The following is a 14850-nucleotide window of genomic DNA, read 5'->3' on the forward strand; positions in this document are numbered from 1 at the left end:
GCTACCTGGGTTCCCTGTCACCTTTATGGTTCAAAATCAATAGTTTACGTTCAAAATAGTATAAGCTCAAGTTTTCATCTAATACCCAAAACAATAATCACCCCACCCCCTCTGTGCGTCAATTTTGATTTACTGATTCATAGAAAGCAATAGCTCACCTGACTGGGCCTTTTCAACGTTGTAATTTGCATCTTGCAGAAGTTTGGCAATGACACTTTCTATGTCTTCTCCCACATAACCTGCCTGAGTTAATGTCGTGCAGTCACAGATCGCAAAAGGCACATCCAAGCACTGTGCAATTATCTGAGCCAGTAAGGTCTTTCCTAGATGCAAAAAAATTTGAACAATAGAAAGGGAGATTTAAAAAGAGAAAAAAGAAGAGAGAGAGAAAGAGGGAGGCATATAGGGATGGACAGGATAACAAACAAAAGAAGAGAGGCATTCAGAAGAGGAAAAAAAAGTGCATCTAGTGTTTTCTAATTAAATCCCCTAGGTGTTTTACTTTCTAATTTTAACTGGACTCCGATGTCCAAGCCCCGTGAAATATCCCAGTAATCGTTCGCACAGAGCAACACAAGGAACACTGTCTGTTTGAACCCGAACTCTCAAAAGTCCTAGCTGATAATCCCTACCAGATTTAACTAAAACCCAATAGGTCATTCGAATGGATGTCAATGAAGCAATACTTAGCAGAAGTCTATCGACTAGGAGATACCGTAACTGTAGCTTTTTACCTGGTTTCGTTGAGCCAATTCCACCAGCCGGCCTAGTAACTAGATTAAAGAAGGAATTTTAATGCCTTTACACTCAGCTTCCCACAGAGGATGAACTAGGTGCCGACTAGCGCACACCTAGCCATTATATCCCACAAGTTTGGCCATCCCACAGAGGTTAAATTGTCCCATAGAGGTCATTTATATCCCACAGAAGCCAAATCGATTTTGGCCTCTGAAAAGGCATAATTATGACACTAAACGTGTATAACATTGCAAAGTTTGGCTGAGATACAGGGGCCCTTTTGGGTAGGTGCATAGATAACCATAATATTGGTAGCATACCAGGATTGGGTGGGAGGGAAGGGGTCAATCTCCGACCTTACACAAAGAGAACTAGGCAAACAATTTTTGTCTCTCGTCAAGTTTGGCCGGGGTTGAAGAGCCTCTTTTAGTAGATGGCCAAATGACATGAGTGCTTGGTTTTTTTCCCACCATGGATGCCGCTTATGCTAAGCGATTAATAAACTTTATATTAAGCCTAACCGCAAATAAGCAAGTTGTTTCACACTAGGCCAAGGAAAATTCATAAAACCATCATAATTATTTTCTAAAATCTTCAAAATCACCAAAACTATTCAAAAGATATAAAATTTAAAATGGAGATAGGGATTCAAGCTCTCATCAGATATGAAAGCCCGTGTAGGGAAATATTTGCTAGGAAATGTCTTCAAAATTTATTCATCATTTTATCAGAAACTTAACTTCGTTGCTGCTCTGCTGACATAATAAAGTTTTAAGTAGAGCTTGAGTCTACCTGGTACTTCATACATTGCAAACAAAATTTAACCTTTAATTTTGGGGCAATTTTCTGTTAGGTTTAAAAAAAAATTACAAACTTAATTAGAACTTATAATTTATATACTAAGGAAAACTAATAATTCGTTTTTAGATTCGTTTAATGAAAAAGCTAACGTAACACCCAAAAAGGAACGCTAAAATACGCTACTTTTACAATCACAAAATGGTCACTTGTTAGCTACTCTTGCGAAATACGGCAAAACTTTCAATTCACTTGTTAAATAGACTTAGGAAATATGGTACAAAGGAGTTTGCGAATCTGTTCACGATTAAATAAAAAAAACGAGTTTTTTTAACTGAAAGTAAGGAGCGACATTAAAACTTAAAACGCACAGAAATTACTTCGTATATGAAAGAGGCTGCTTCCTCATCAACGCCCCGCTCTTTACGCTAAAGTTTGACTCTTTCTCTCAATTCTTCTTTCTAAAACAGTAAAAAACTTTAGCGTAAAGAGCGGGGCGTTGATGAGGAAGCAGCCTCTTTCATATACGAAGTAATTTCTGTGCGTTTTAAGTTTTAATGTCGCTCCTTACTTTCAGTTAAAAAAACTCGTTTTTTTTATTTAATTTCTGAACGTTTTTGAATCAATGCATGCTTTGATTTTGGCTCTCCGCAGAGGAATAATCAAAACGAAATTTGCATATTTTTTTTTGGGGGGGGGGGGCTAAATGGCTTTCTCATAATTTTGATCGAATGATTTTGAGAAAAAAAGAGGGGGGGGCGAAGCCTAGTTGCCCTCCGATTTTTTGGTTAATTAAAAAGGCAACTAGAACTTTTAATTTTTTACGAATCTTTTATTGGTAAAAGATTTACGTAACTTATAAATTAGCTTACGTAAAGAACTTTTGTATTCTCATGTTTTTATTACATATATGAGGGGATTCGCCCCATCGTCAGTACCTCGCTCTTTACACTAAAGCTTAAAAGTTATCCCAATTCATTAAGAATGACCCCTGAATCACAAACGCCGTAGAATAAATAGTTGAAATTACTAAAAATACTTTAGCGTAAAGAGCTAGGTATTATAAGGAGGTGAGCCCCTCATATGGGTAATAATTTCTGTTTTTTTAAGTTTTATTGCTGTTCCTTACTTCCAGCTGAAAAAGCTTTTTCACATTTATTTTTTAATTTTTTTTTTAAATAATGCTAGTAAATCCTGCTCTCCCTTCATGGAAGTTTTCTTCTCCCATGACAAATTCTCGATGGAAAGTTCCCCCAGCATATCCCCCTCTTCTAAACCCCTCCCCCCAACCCAAAAAATCCTCCTGAAAACGCCTGTATACTTCCCAATAACCATTACTATATGTAAGCACAGGTCAAAGTTTGTAACTTGTTGCCCCTCCCACGGGGACTGTGGGGGAGTAAGTCGTCCCCAAAGATATAGTTATAAGGTTTTTCGACTACGCTGAATAAAATGGCTATCTCAGAATTTTGATCCGTTGACTTTGGGAAAATAATTAGCGTGGGAGGGGGCCTAGGTGCCCTCCAATTTTTTTGGTCACTTAAAAAGGGCACTAGAACTTTTCATTTCCGTTAGAATGAGCCATCTTGCAACATTCTAGGACAACTGGGTCGATACGATCACCCCTGGGAAAAAGAAAAAAAAAAAAAAAAAAAAACAAAAAAACAAATAAACACGCATCCGTGATCTGTCTTCTGGCAAAAAATGCAAAATTCCACATTTTTGTAGATAGGAGCTCAAAACTTCTAAAATAGGGTTCTCTGATACGCTGAATCTGATGGTGTGATTTTCGTTAAGATTGTATGACTTTTAGGGGGTGTTTCCCCCTATTTTCTAAAATAACGCAAATTTTCTCAGGCTCGTAACTTTTGATGGGTAGGACTAAACTTGATGAAACTTATATATTTAAAACCAGCATTAAAATGCGATTCTTTTGTTATAGCTATTGGTATCAAAATCCATTTTTTAGAGTTTTGGTTACTATTGAGCCGGGTCGCTCCTTACTACAGTTCGTTACCACGAACTGTTTGATATATATGGACACTCTAAAATGTGTCTGATAAAAAAGAAGCCAACCCCATCTATCCACACCGAAATGGGAGGGATTTGCATCTGTCCTCTGTGCAAAGATGAAGTATCCTGACAACCTTGCGGAAGTCGGCAACAATGATTGAGAGTTTTCATTGTCAAAAACCCAAAACCGAATACTGTACATCATAGAAAAGGACTTTCAACTGAGAATGAAGCATTGTTCAAAAGATAACATAACGCACGTAAATTCTTAAGCTATGATATGGGGCATGAAGCTATAAAGTGTGGCATAATATGAAAGAACCATAAAAGTTAGAGAAGGGAAGAGATGAAGAAGGGTGAAATGAAAAGGGAGAGGTTAGAATGGCACATTCTTATTAAATAAGTTGCTCACAGCAAAAGCTCAAATCAATCAGCATTAATAAAAAAAAAATACAGTTTTTTACAATTATACATATTCAACAACGTTTACCAAACTACTACAATTCACTGCAGCACCAAGCCACCTGAGGCCAACCCGAATACGCAAGTTCCTTCTCCATCTCAGTTAATTCAAAGCCTCCCTCTTTACAACTTCCAGCTTTTCGTTTGGCCTTAGATGGTTGACCGACAAGGATGATTTTTGGCAATCTGTCATCCTTTATCCGCAGAATTCGTTCTATCTACCTCAACATTTCTCTTATTATAGGCAAAAAAAAAAAAAAAATCCCTAGACAATTCCCCTGGAAAACACCAACATTATAGGTGTTATGTATTATAACAAAAAAAAATAATCCCTAGACAATTCCCCAGAAAAACACATATATTATAGGTTTTATATATTACAATAGATAAAATAATAATAATCCCCAGACCACTCCCCTGGAAAACACCAATAGTATAGGTGTTATATATTATTATAGTGAAAAAAAATCCATAGACAATTCCCTAGAAAAACACATATATTATAGGTGTTATGTATTACTACAGTCAAAAAAAGAAAATAATCCCTAGACAATTCCCCTGGAAAACACCAATATAATAGGTGTTATACATTATAGCCAAAAAAAATAAATAAAATAAAAAAAAAATCCATAGACAATTCCCCAGAAAAAAAAAACATATAGGCTATTATAGTTGTTATATATGACTATAGCCAAAAAAAAATCTCCAGACAATTCCCCCGAAAACACCAAATTTATAGGTGTTATGTATTATTATAGCAAAAAAAATCCCAAGGCAATTCCCCAGAAAAATACAAATATTATAGGTTTTATATATTACTACAGCCAAAAAACAAATCCCTTGATAATTCTAATATTAAAGCAAAAAAATAAAAGAATATTATAGCAAAAAAAAAACCCCTAGACAATTCCCCAGAAAACACCTATGTTACATATTATTATAGCCAAAAGTACCCCTAATCCACTCCCCTGAAAAATACCAATGTTATATATATATATATATATGTACTATAATAGCCAAAAAATCCCTGACCAATCCCCCCAGAAAACACCAATATTATAGGTGTTGGATATTATTATAGCAAAAAAAAAAAAAAAAAAAAAAAAAAAAAAAAAAAAAAAAAACAAGACAACTCCCAAGAAAAACACATATTATAGGTATTATAGATTACTATAGCCAAAAAAAACTAGGCATATCCCTGAAAATCACCAATGTTATAGCCTACGCGTTACATACTACTATAGCAAAAAAAATCCCTAAACAATTCCCCAGAAAAACACCTATGTTATATATTATTATAGCCAGAAAGTCCCTAATCAATTCCCCTAGAAAACACCAATATTATGGGTGTTACATATTATTATAGCAAAAAAAAAAATCTCAAGACAATTCCACAGAAAAACACCAATAATGTGGGTGTTATATATTATTATAGCCAAAAAACATCCACAGACAATTCCCCTGGAAAACATCAATATTATAGGTACTATATATTATTGCAGCAAAAAAAAATCCCTAAACAATTCCCCAGAAAAACACATATGTTATATATTATTATCACCAAAAATTCCCTAATCAAATCCCCTGGAAAACACCACAATTATAGGTGTTATATAGTATTATAATAAAAAAAAATCCTAGACAATGCCTCAGAAAAACAACTATATTGCAGGTGGTATATATTATTATAGCAAAAAAAGAAAATCCCTAGACAATTCCCCTTGAAAACAACTATGCTTTAGATGTTATTATAGTAAAAAAAAATAATAAATTCCTAGAAAATTCCCCTGGAAAAAACCCTAACAAATCTCCCTTCTTCTAGTGAACCGCCTACACTTTTAATAATTGACCATTGTCATCATTTTAGCTTCCCCTATTCTAGCCTTGGTTCGCAGACCGATCTTCCTATTCTTCCAAACTTTTTCAACTATTAAGACACTCTCAGCCTTAGCTTTACGAAACAAAACTCAACATATTAATTTCAGTTAATCATACCAATAGAAACATGGGAAAGAAAAAAAAACTTATTAAAATAATAGCAGAAGAACTCTATTTAGGGACAGGTTATATATTGTTATATATTGATCAATATACTATTATCTTTGGCAGAAATTTAAAATATAAACCATAAAATGTGGAATAAAATCGTTTTATAAAAATTAATCTTAACCCCCCCCCCTAACAATGACTCACCTACTCGATTGGACATAGATTTGAAATTGAAAAGAAAACAGCTAACCTGATCCAGTGGGTCCAAGCATAAGTATATTACTCTTTTCCAATTTCAACTGATGAATGGCTGCGTCAAGTATGTCACTTCCTTCGTTTTTGTCTTGCTTTGCTTCGTCACTTACAGGCGGGGCTTGAGTTGGCATACCCAGACCCGAATGGGTAGACTGTTGAAAAGCACCTACACCAAGAGCACTACTTGGACCCATACCAGTAATATGCAAAAGATCTAGGAACAAAATTTATTACTAAAAACAAAATAGAGTTGTCCAATAGATGCTGTTGGCATATTTTCACATTTTTTTAGAGACGCATCTTTGGTTTTTAGGACATAGGGCACATCCCTCGTCAAAAAGAAAATCTTGACTATTTCTTTTAATTACGTTTTAATGTCGTTTTGTCAATATTCAATTGCTGCAAAATGTAAAAGGTCTAAAAATGAATTTCTCACTATAACAAGAGAAACACAGTAATAAAATAGATACTTTTGGTATATTTTTTCGCTACTTCTTGGTGACACATTTTGGTTTTTCAGGAGGCGGGGTACCTTTTGCTACGCAAAAAAAATCAGCTAATATTTATTCGCGTTTCATGCCGTTTAGCGGATATCCAATGTCTGTAATATGCAAAAAGACTAAAAATGAGTTTCTCGCTAAAGCATATCAGAGTCATTAAATATTGCTGGCACATTTTTGCAACTTTTGGTGACGCGTCTTGGGTTTTTAGGACACGGGGACGTTTCACGTCCAAAAAAAGTCCAGAATATTTTTATTCGAGTTTTAAGCCATTGGCTGAAAGCCATAAGCAATTCGCAGAGGCCGTCCTAGCCGAGTGGTTGGCACACTAAACTAGGAAGGCTTTTGTCCATGAGGACGGGGGTGCGAGTCCTGGCGTCGGTGGTTTGGTAAAAGGGTCAGTGGCGTGACTGTAAGCTCAGCCAGAGTCAAACCAGCTCTAAATGGGTACCTGGCAAGATCTGGGGAAGGTAAACAGGATGGGTGAGCAAAAGTACACGATGGCTTGACCCCAAGCCCCCCATTACGCTTCCTGGCTGAAGGGTCATGAAACAGAGATCTGCACCTTCGGTAGGGACTTCGAATTCCGATGCCGCTCTCTTTGCCTTTTTATGCCATCCTACTGATACTCATTCCAGGGGTACACCAAGGATCTGATGTGTCAATGATTTGATTCTTTCTATGATTTAGATACTCTGCCCTAACTTTTAAGATCCTATGTCTAAGATGTGGACAGCACTTTCTAAGTTGAGGCTCAAGCTTGAAGTGTGTTTCTTTGATTAGGCTGCACTTGTAAAAACCAGTGCATTTAAAATCGTTACTGTTATAAATAGTTTAAATACTGATGCTGATATAGAGATGGTGTGCATTGTAGATGCGTATGGTTTTTAACAAGGAAGGTTATTAGAAAAAACAATAACCCTAGGCTATTAAAAAACTTAGTAGCCAGGTAACCTACACTGACCTAGTAACCTAGGTTATTTCTTGATTCTAGAATAAATTTATTCTTCACTGGGGTTATGTGATCCGAAAAAATTAAAGTAACAAAACCAACTGAGTTATCTGAGACTTTTGGTGCATTTTTGGGTATTATCCATACCGTTATGGAGAAGATCTAGACAGCAATTTCTGGTAATAAAACTAACCACAGTTGCCAAATGGATACTTTTAGCACATTTTTACAGGTTTTTGGACACACATCTCAAATTTCTAGACTAAGTTCCACACCACAGGAAAAGTTCCGACTAAATTTAATTAGCCTATCACAAGACACAAAAGGTTTACAACCAAATTTCTCATTATATGATAGTAAAATAAACTAGAATTATTAAAACGTTTTTTTTTGTGTATAGTGTACATGTATCGTGTTCGGGCGAAGGGCACATTCTACGACAAAACTAGTGCTTCCAAAATAAAACTAAGTACAACTAAAAGTCCCGAATACCGACTGACGATTTCCAATACATCACTATTACCATTATTAAAACAAAATCGAACATTTTTACCAAAATTTCGAAAAAAAAAAAACATTATATTTCAGCTATTTACAATTACAAACGGAAACATCTAAAAACTTTTCAATGGAACAGGAAAAAACAAAATTGATGTTGTACCAATCTAAACACGAACCTTTGCTTCGAACAAGTTTTAATCTTTATCAACCATAATACCCATTAGGGTTTAGCTGTTAACTAACACCATTAGAAGCACATAAGATAATAGATACGATTCATTTCTAAAAATGTCTGTCACATAAAAACAGTACCAGAAAGTTCATCCAGAGTGGTCTGATAACCCCAAACAATTCGTCATAAGTACAAATATCCCAAATTTATGCCAGAAAAATCATGGTCGGTCTCATGAAGGAAACCCACATTGCATTCTCCTTTTTCCAAGTGTGAAGGCATAACTAATGTCAATTCCCCGCTTTTGACACCTGTTTGCAGGGCAAACCAGAATTTTAGTGTATTAATCTTATGATAAAAATGAATTTTAAAAATGAATTTAAAATTTAAAAAAAAATAAATAAAAAATGAAATTTTAAACATGAATTTATGATAAAAAATGAATTTTAGTGTATTATCCATCATAAGTTGTTGAGACCTCAAAAGAGAGAACATTCAAGGGAAATTCCCACTCCCCTTGTATTATTAACGACCATATTTTTAAATTGAAAAAAACTTGAAGAATCCCCCCTGCGGAGACCTCCTCTTCGCACCCCTCCCCCCGTGTTTCAGTAGTGTTCGAATTATTGAATTTAAAAGTATCAGAAAAATCAGTATCAGAATCATCAGATGCCGGTTTACCACCTCAATGCCATCTATTCCTAGTATTTTGTTTTCAGGAGTATCTATTTCAGTCATTTTACAAGTATTCGGAACATTAAGAGGGCCTTGGAGGGGATTTACTCCAGCATAACCGAGGTTTTCTAAAATCGCTAGAAAATATCTGATATATTAAAACTAAGAAGAAATAGAGTTACTGCATCAGCATCAGTCATTGTAGCTACATCGTCTGGTCTATTATAGGCTATGATTTAAATTAGAAAGTTAGGACAGCATACAGGATAATTCTGCATTGTAAGCACCTACATAGCCCACGCATTTTGTTACAAATTAATAAGTATCGTTACCACTCGTTTTTAGTCCCCCTCCCCCCCTTTGCCAAATGTAGGGCATTCCTGGCCCTACATTCTCTGCAGATGAGAGTGATCAGTATGCGAGAAGAAATATATGAAGATATAACTGAAAATTAACATTGAGAACTATATCTATGCATATCGAAATATTGAAAACAATAATACATATTGAGTAATATATATAGATAAATATAGAAAATATATCTTAGTTGTATCACCTTTTTTATCATATCACAAAATGGTAGTAATATCTCATTTTTTTTTAATGGGAAATCGACTTACCGGCCCAAGCTTGGGGTGTGATTTTTGGGCGAGTTTGTTGTTCAGCTGCTTCCCTTGCAGCTACTGCTTCAGGCTTGGCACTTTGATGTCCAATGTTGTGAAATATCCGTTTATAGTGGTTGTAGACCGCCACTGATAACACTTTTTTAGCACGCTCTTGTCCAATCACGTGCTTATTCAAGTATTCATAGATCTGGAAAAAAATCGAATAATTATTTAGTAAAACCTTTATTTTAAAGTTCTTTTCTATTTATAAATTCATTAATTTTGAATTGAATTCATACTGGTTGGGAAACCATATAAGATCAGACATATACTGCAAAATTGCTATTACAAGCCCCGAAGGGTTGAATTCTAATTTCGGAGTAAAAGAATGGATACATAAAAAACAAAAATCATAAAAGACACAAAAATAAAAGACAAACAAAAATACAATTTTCATAATGAAAATTCATTTTTTAGTCAAAATTACACTGAGAATGGTCAATAACAAGTAAAAACAAAATAAATCTAGGGTTATCTCTCAATGGAAAGGTGAGTCGAAAAATTTGTCTTATTGGAGGGAGTTGAAAATACGAAATTAGCAATTTTAGCCATCGTCTTTTAATAATCAGAGGGAAAGAGGGTTTCATTCGGAACAATTTCATGGGGATACTCCTGTAACTCCTAGTCGTGAGAAAGCTGCTGTACTGCAACATATGGAAACTTCTGACAGTAACACCACAAAAATTATGAAACTTCCTTTTATACAGAGCTTAAATAGTCACTGACCAAATGTAATTGGTCTACTCTTGTCCAATCAAGTCAAAAATAGTTAATTTTGAAATTTCTCAAATAGAAATATTTAATTTTGAATCGAAATCTTACTCAAAAATTCAGAAAAAAAAATCAGCAACGGATACTGTTAGTGATTCTAGTTTTCAAGACGAAGTTGGCTAACAATGCAAAAAAAATAGCAATTATATAATTCCAATTTGTTCTTCATAGAAAGGCACTGTGCTTAATGTCCCAATTTTAGGGTCTAACTCCGTATTCAGGGGGGGGGGGGGAAGGCACACGCTGTAAACTCCCACTCAAAATTTTGACTGACTTTTACAGAAATAGCAAAATTATAGGTATATACCCACAAAATTTTTCATTGCGAACCACGGTTTTTTTTTCTTTTTTTCTGCGTAATGATGAAAATTCAAGAAAAGGTGAAAAAAATTAAATACAAATTTTAAATATATTTTTCCATCTGACAAAAAAAACTGACTGAAAAGAGGTCTTCGTCAAATTATCTGTTTTTTTCTTGACAAATCTGTGATAGGACAGTAGATAAGGCCAGGCTTGGAAATAAACGAAACTATGATCCAAACCTGCCAACCAAAGGGTACTCAAGAAATGTTTACCTCAATATAGATTCCACACCTTACAGCACCTTACAGTGCTGTATTGTTCTCAGGTGACTTTGTTCTGCGATATTAAGTTGACACATTAAGCAGTGATAAAGATTAATAAAGATTTTGCTTTACCTTAATGAATATTTAATGACCATTAGCTGAGTTGTAAAAGACAAATTCAGTTATTTGTATCTTACGAAACGTGTGCAGTAGTTTCAATTGGGGCGGGGGAGTCAAGGGGGACTTTCCCCTAAATCCCTCCCCCAGGTTTTGAAACTTACCTTTCCAGAGGTTGTAGTCCTTGGATTTTTTTTGTATTTTTATTGAAAAAATTTGTCCCTCCTTCCCCTAAATATTGAAAAAACATTCTGTCCAGTTCCGAAATTTTAATGAATTGATGCTTCTAAACCTGAAAATAGTGATATTTTAACTATAAAAGAATAGATAACCTCTAGAGTGGCGCGCTGGCGCAAGATAAAGTCTGTCAACCCATGGGTCCTGTATAATGTATGTATGTGTACCCATGGGCCCAAGCATAGCATCAATCAACCATGATCTGAATAACCACTGGGTAATTTGTTAGGGACTAGTTACAATTTATTATACTAGAAAAATGAGTTTTGATACATAAAATGGTTTCTATTGTATTCAGAAAGTAAACTTACGCTATTAAAAATCGCCACTGGGTTACTTAAAGAATAGAATAGAATATATTTATTCACTACAATAGCCGGAGCTAGCATTAGCATGTCATGACAAAAATAATTTATACCTTCAAAAACACTCACAGGAAAATTTAAACAAACATTATATTAATCAAACATTAAATATTAGTCGCGTCAATATTATTAAAATGACGTGTAAAATATGGAACAAATGATTTGCGATATCTCTGAGTACTATAGGCTGAACAAGTCAGTAACTGTGGACAATTATTTTTAATTTGTCGGAGTCTAGTAACTGGTCCTTCAGTTGGGGGGCTCACAAAGTTGGGTAGTAGACGACAATGAGTTGGGGAATTTAAACAATTTAGTCCAAATCTATATGTTAAGCCATGTCTACGACTACCAAGTGAGTCCAAATTGAGTTGTTTCAGTGCATCTTCGTAAGTTGAGTAGTTTTGTCCAAGTATAATTTTTACAGCTCTTTTTTGTATCGTCTCAAGTCTATCTGTTTGATCTTTTGTCAATCCCGGATGCCAAGCAGGCATGCATACTCAAGAGAAGGTCTAACATAGCTGCAGTATACAGACTTTATAACCTCAGTTGGTGTACCAAATCTTTTTAGGTTGGAAAACGAACGTAAAAGCGAGGCGCCTTTTTTAGTCAGATAGTCAACGTGCGAATTCCATCTTAAATCATCGTCCAAAAGAATCCCAAGTATTTTAACAGTTTTCTTTGTTGGCAGTATGGAATTATGAGAAGAGTGGTTGTTACCCTTAGGAAGGAAAATGTCATATAAGAGCTCTTAGTTTCACTGACCGTCAGTTTTACCTTTCCTAATTCAGCTTTTAGATCATGATAGATTTTGATCAAATCAGACTGTTCAGTAGTCGGAAGGCTTAGTCGCAGTGATAAAACAGTTAAATCATCAGCAAATTTAAAACGCTCACGTATTGTTGTTAAAATACGATTAAAAACAATAAGAAAAGAAAGCGGGCCTAATTTAGTCCCTTCTGGCGAACCACAAAAAATATTTACAAATTCAGATGGCTCATGATCAGGAAGTTGGACACACTGAGATCTTTCAAAAAGAAAACTAGCGAGCATTCGTACAACAAATGGACGGGCACCCATAGCCTTTGCTTCTTCCAAAACTACATTATAATCAAGACTATTAAAAGCCTTAACTATGTCTGCAAATAATGCATCAACATAGGCCCCATTATTTATATATAAAGCCTATATATATATATAACCTTTAAGTGACGTCATATACTAGCATATACGTCATATACTTTATACGACGTCATACACGAATTTTAGGTGACAGTAACGGTCAATTGTTCTCAATTCAAGCTAATCTGAAAAAAAAATCGAAATTGGTCATCATTCGTATGCAATCAATTACGAGGGGTTTTCCATATTCAAAAACCGTGTACAGTAAGCAGGAATGGTGGAAGTACCTGCTCTAAGATGTTCTTCAATGTTCAACAGCCGATTTAATCAATTAGGTTTGAAAAGACTGAAAAAAAGGTGTTACCTTCTTGGGTGGTGGAGGAGGCTTTCGGAAAACTCCTGTCTTGCCTTCATCTTCCATTTTTTCCAGTTTGACAGTTTTTCGCTGCTCATTTTCGGTTGAAAGTTGAAACAAAAAGTGACACTTTTCACATGTAACAAACCTGCTTGCAGCTAAAAAGATAATTCAAAACAATAAATTCAATTAAAATTAAAAAATAAATTTAGGTTCATTCAATTCAATTCACTTTATTCAAAAAACATGCGACGAACAGAGCCGATTATTAGTTTTTGTTGTCATATACACACGCAAATCAGTCAACAGGTTAAATTTAACATACATAAAATATAATCTATACAATTATCAACAATTATCAGGATTAAAAAGTCAACCCAGCATTAAACAACTTAACAAACACAGTCACAGGTTGAAGTTTCGGTACAGTCTCTGTAACGGGCCTGATTGGTCTAACCCTTGCTGGTTTATGTCGGGGCGGGAGGACATTTCGGTGTGTAGGGCTGGACAGGATTTTATTATCAAAGGATAGGGAGAGTTTTAAACGACGTGAGTGAAGGGTTTGAAGTTGAAACTGAGTAAAGAGAAATATATACGGTACTTTGGGGCTTTTGAGATTACTAGGAGGGCACAGAATTGCACCCTCTGAACCCGGTCCGACTGTTCCTCAGTCAGCCCGAAATGCCATACAGGGCAACAGTACTCAAATGTGGAACGAACAAAAGAGAAATAGATGCGTAGGAGGAGTGGTAGGAGGTAGGAGGTGGATTCCATGACGAGCCAACAACTTCAGAGAGCTGATGGCCAAATTAGCTTTAGCTAACATGCCATCAACATGTTTGTTCCACTTCAGATCCGAAGTGATATGAACACCAAGCATTTCAATTTCAGTTACATGACTGGCGCTGGGAGTAGGTGGATTAAAAATTGGCGTATATTTTATAAAAGCAATGGTTAAAATTACAGATTTGTGAGGAAGCTCCAACAAAAGTTTTTAAGATTTAATTATTTTCTTTTCATTAGAAATTTTCTCCACATTCTGACCAATAGTCCACGTAGCATCGGTAACGATATGGCAATTCTATGCATTCTGGAGGTAGTGCAACGCGTGGTTAGGGGCAAATCCTCCAACACTGGTATTTGATAGATTAAAAAGGCCCTGGCCGGGGGGGGGCAACTTTATACCTAAAACTTCGCAAGAATTTACCCAACAGCTTCTGAACGTTTCATGGTGATCAGATGAACAATGTAGTAGTGCATAGAGGTCACACACAGACAGATACACATTGGATTTTATTTCCACAGAAGAAGGAAGAATCAGCAATCCAATCCAACTGGATAGATAACCAACTGAATAGCCCCTGGCAAATTTTTGTTTGAAGAAGTAAGGACAGTGCAAATAAATCCTGATGGTTCGAATTTTTTTTTAAGTTAAAAACTTAAACAGCTATAGGCTGTATCTTATAGATAAATTTGGAGATATTTCTGTAAAGCAACGAATTAGGTGAACTTGACCTGATGCGTTATCAATGCTCTTTCTGAATATAATAATCGTTGTGTTCGAAAACTAAATTTTAAGGCTTTTATGGCTCCCCAAAGA

General features: G+C 35.3%; 1 protein-coding gene and 1 long non-coding RNA gene across 2 annotated transcripts in view; one reads left to right on the plus strand and one right to left on the minus strand.

Moving 5' to 3' along the window:
• Positions 1-14850, plus strand: part of LOC136035192 (uncharacterized) — a 181436-nt gene that overhangs the window by 92200 nt on the left and 74386 nt on the right. The gene's annotated exons all lie outside the window — the stretch shown is intronic.
• The window catches only part of LOC136035191 (ATP-dependent Clp protease ATP-binding subunit clpX-like, mitochondrial), a 50344-nt gene that overhangs the window by 20491 nt on the left and 15003 nt on the right, over positions 1-14850 (minus strand). Inside the window, exons 3-6 of the mRNA XM_065716776.1 lie at positions 13260-13408; positions 9676-9868; positions 6251-6469; positions 159-323 (exon numbers count right to left, since the gene is read on the minus strand). Coding sequence (XP_065572848.1) covers positions 159-323; positions 6251-6469; positions 9676-9868; positions 13260-13408 — 726 coding nt within the window. The remainder of the gene's footprint in view (positions 1-158; positions 324-6250; positions 6470-9675; positions 9869-13259; positions 13409-14850) is intronic.

Source organism: Artemia franciscana, chromosome 14 (genome assembly GCF_032884065.1).
Source record: "Artemia franciscana chromosome 14, ASM3288406v1, whole genome shotgun sequence".
Lineage (NCBI taxonomy): Eukaryota > Metazoa > Arthropoda > Branchiopoda > Anostraca > Artemiidae > Artemia > Artemia franciscana.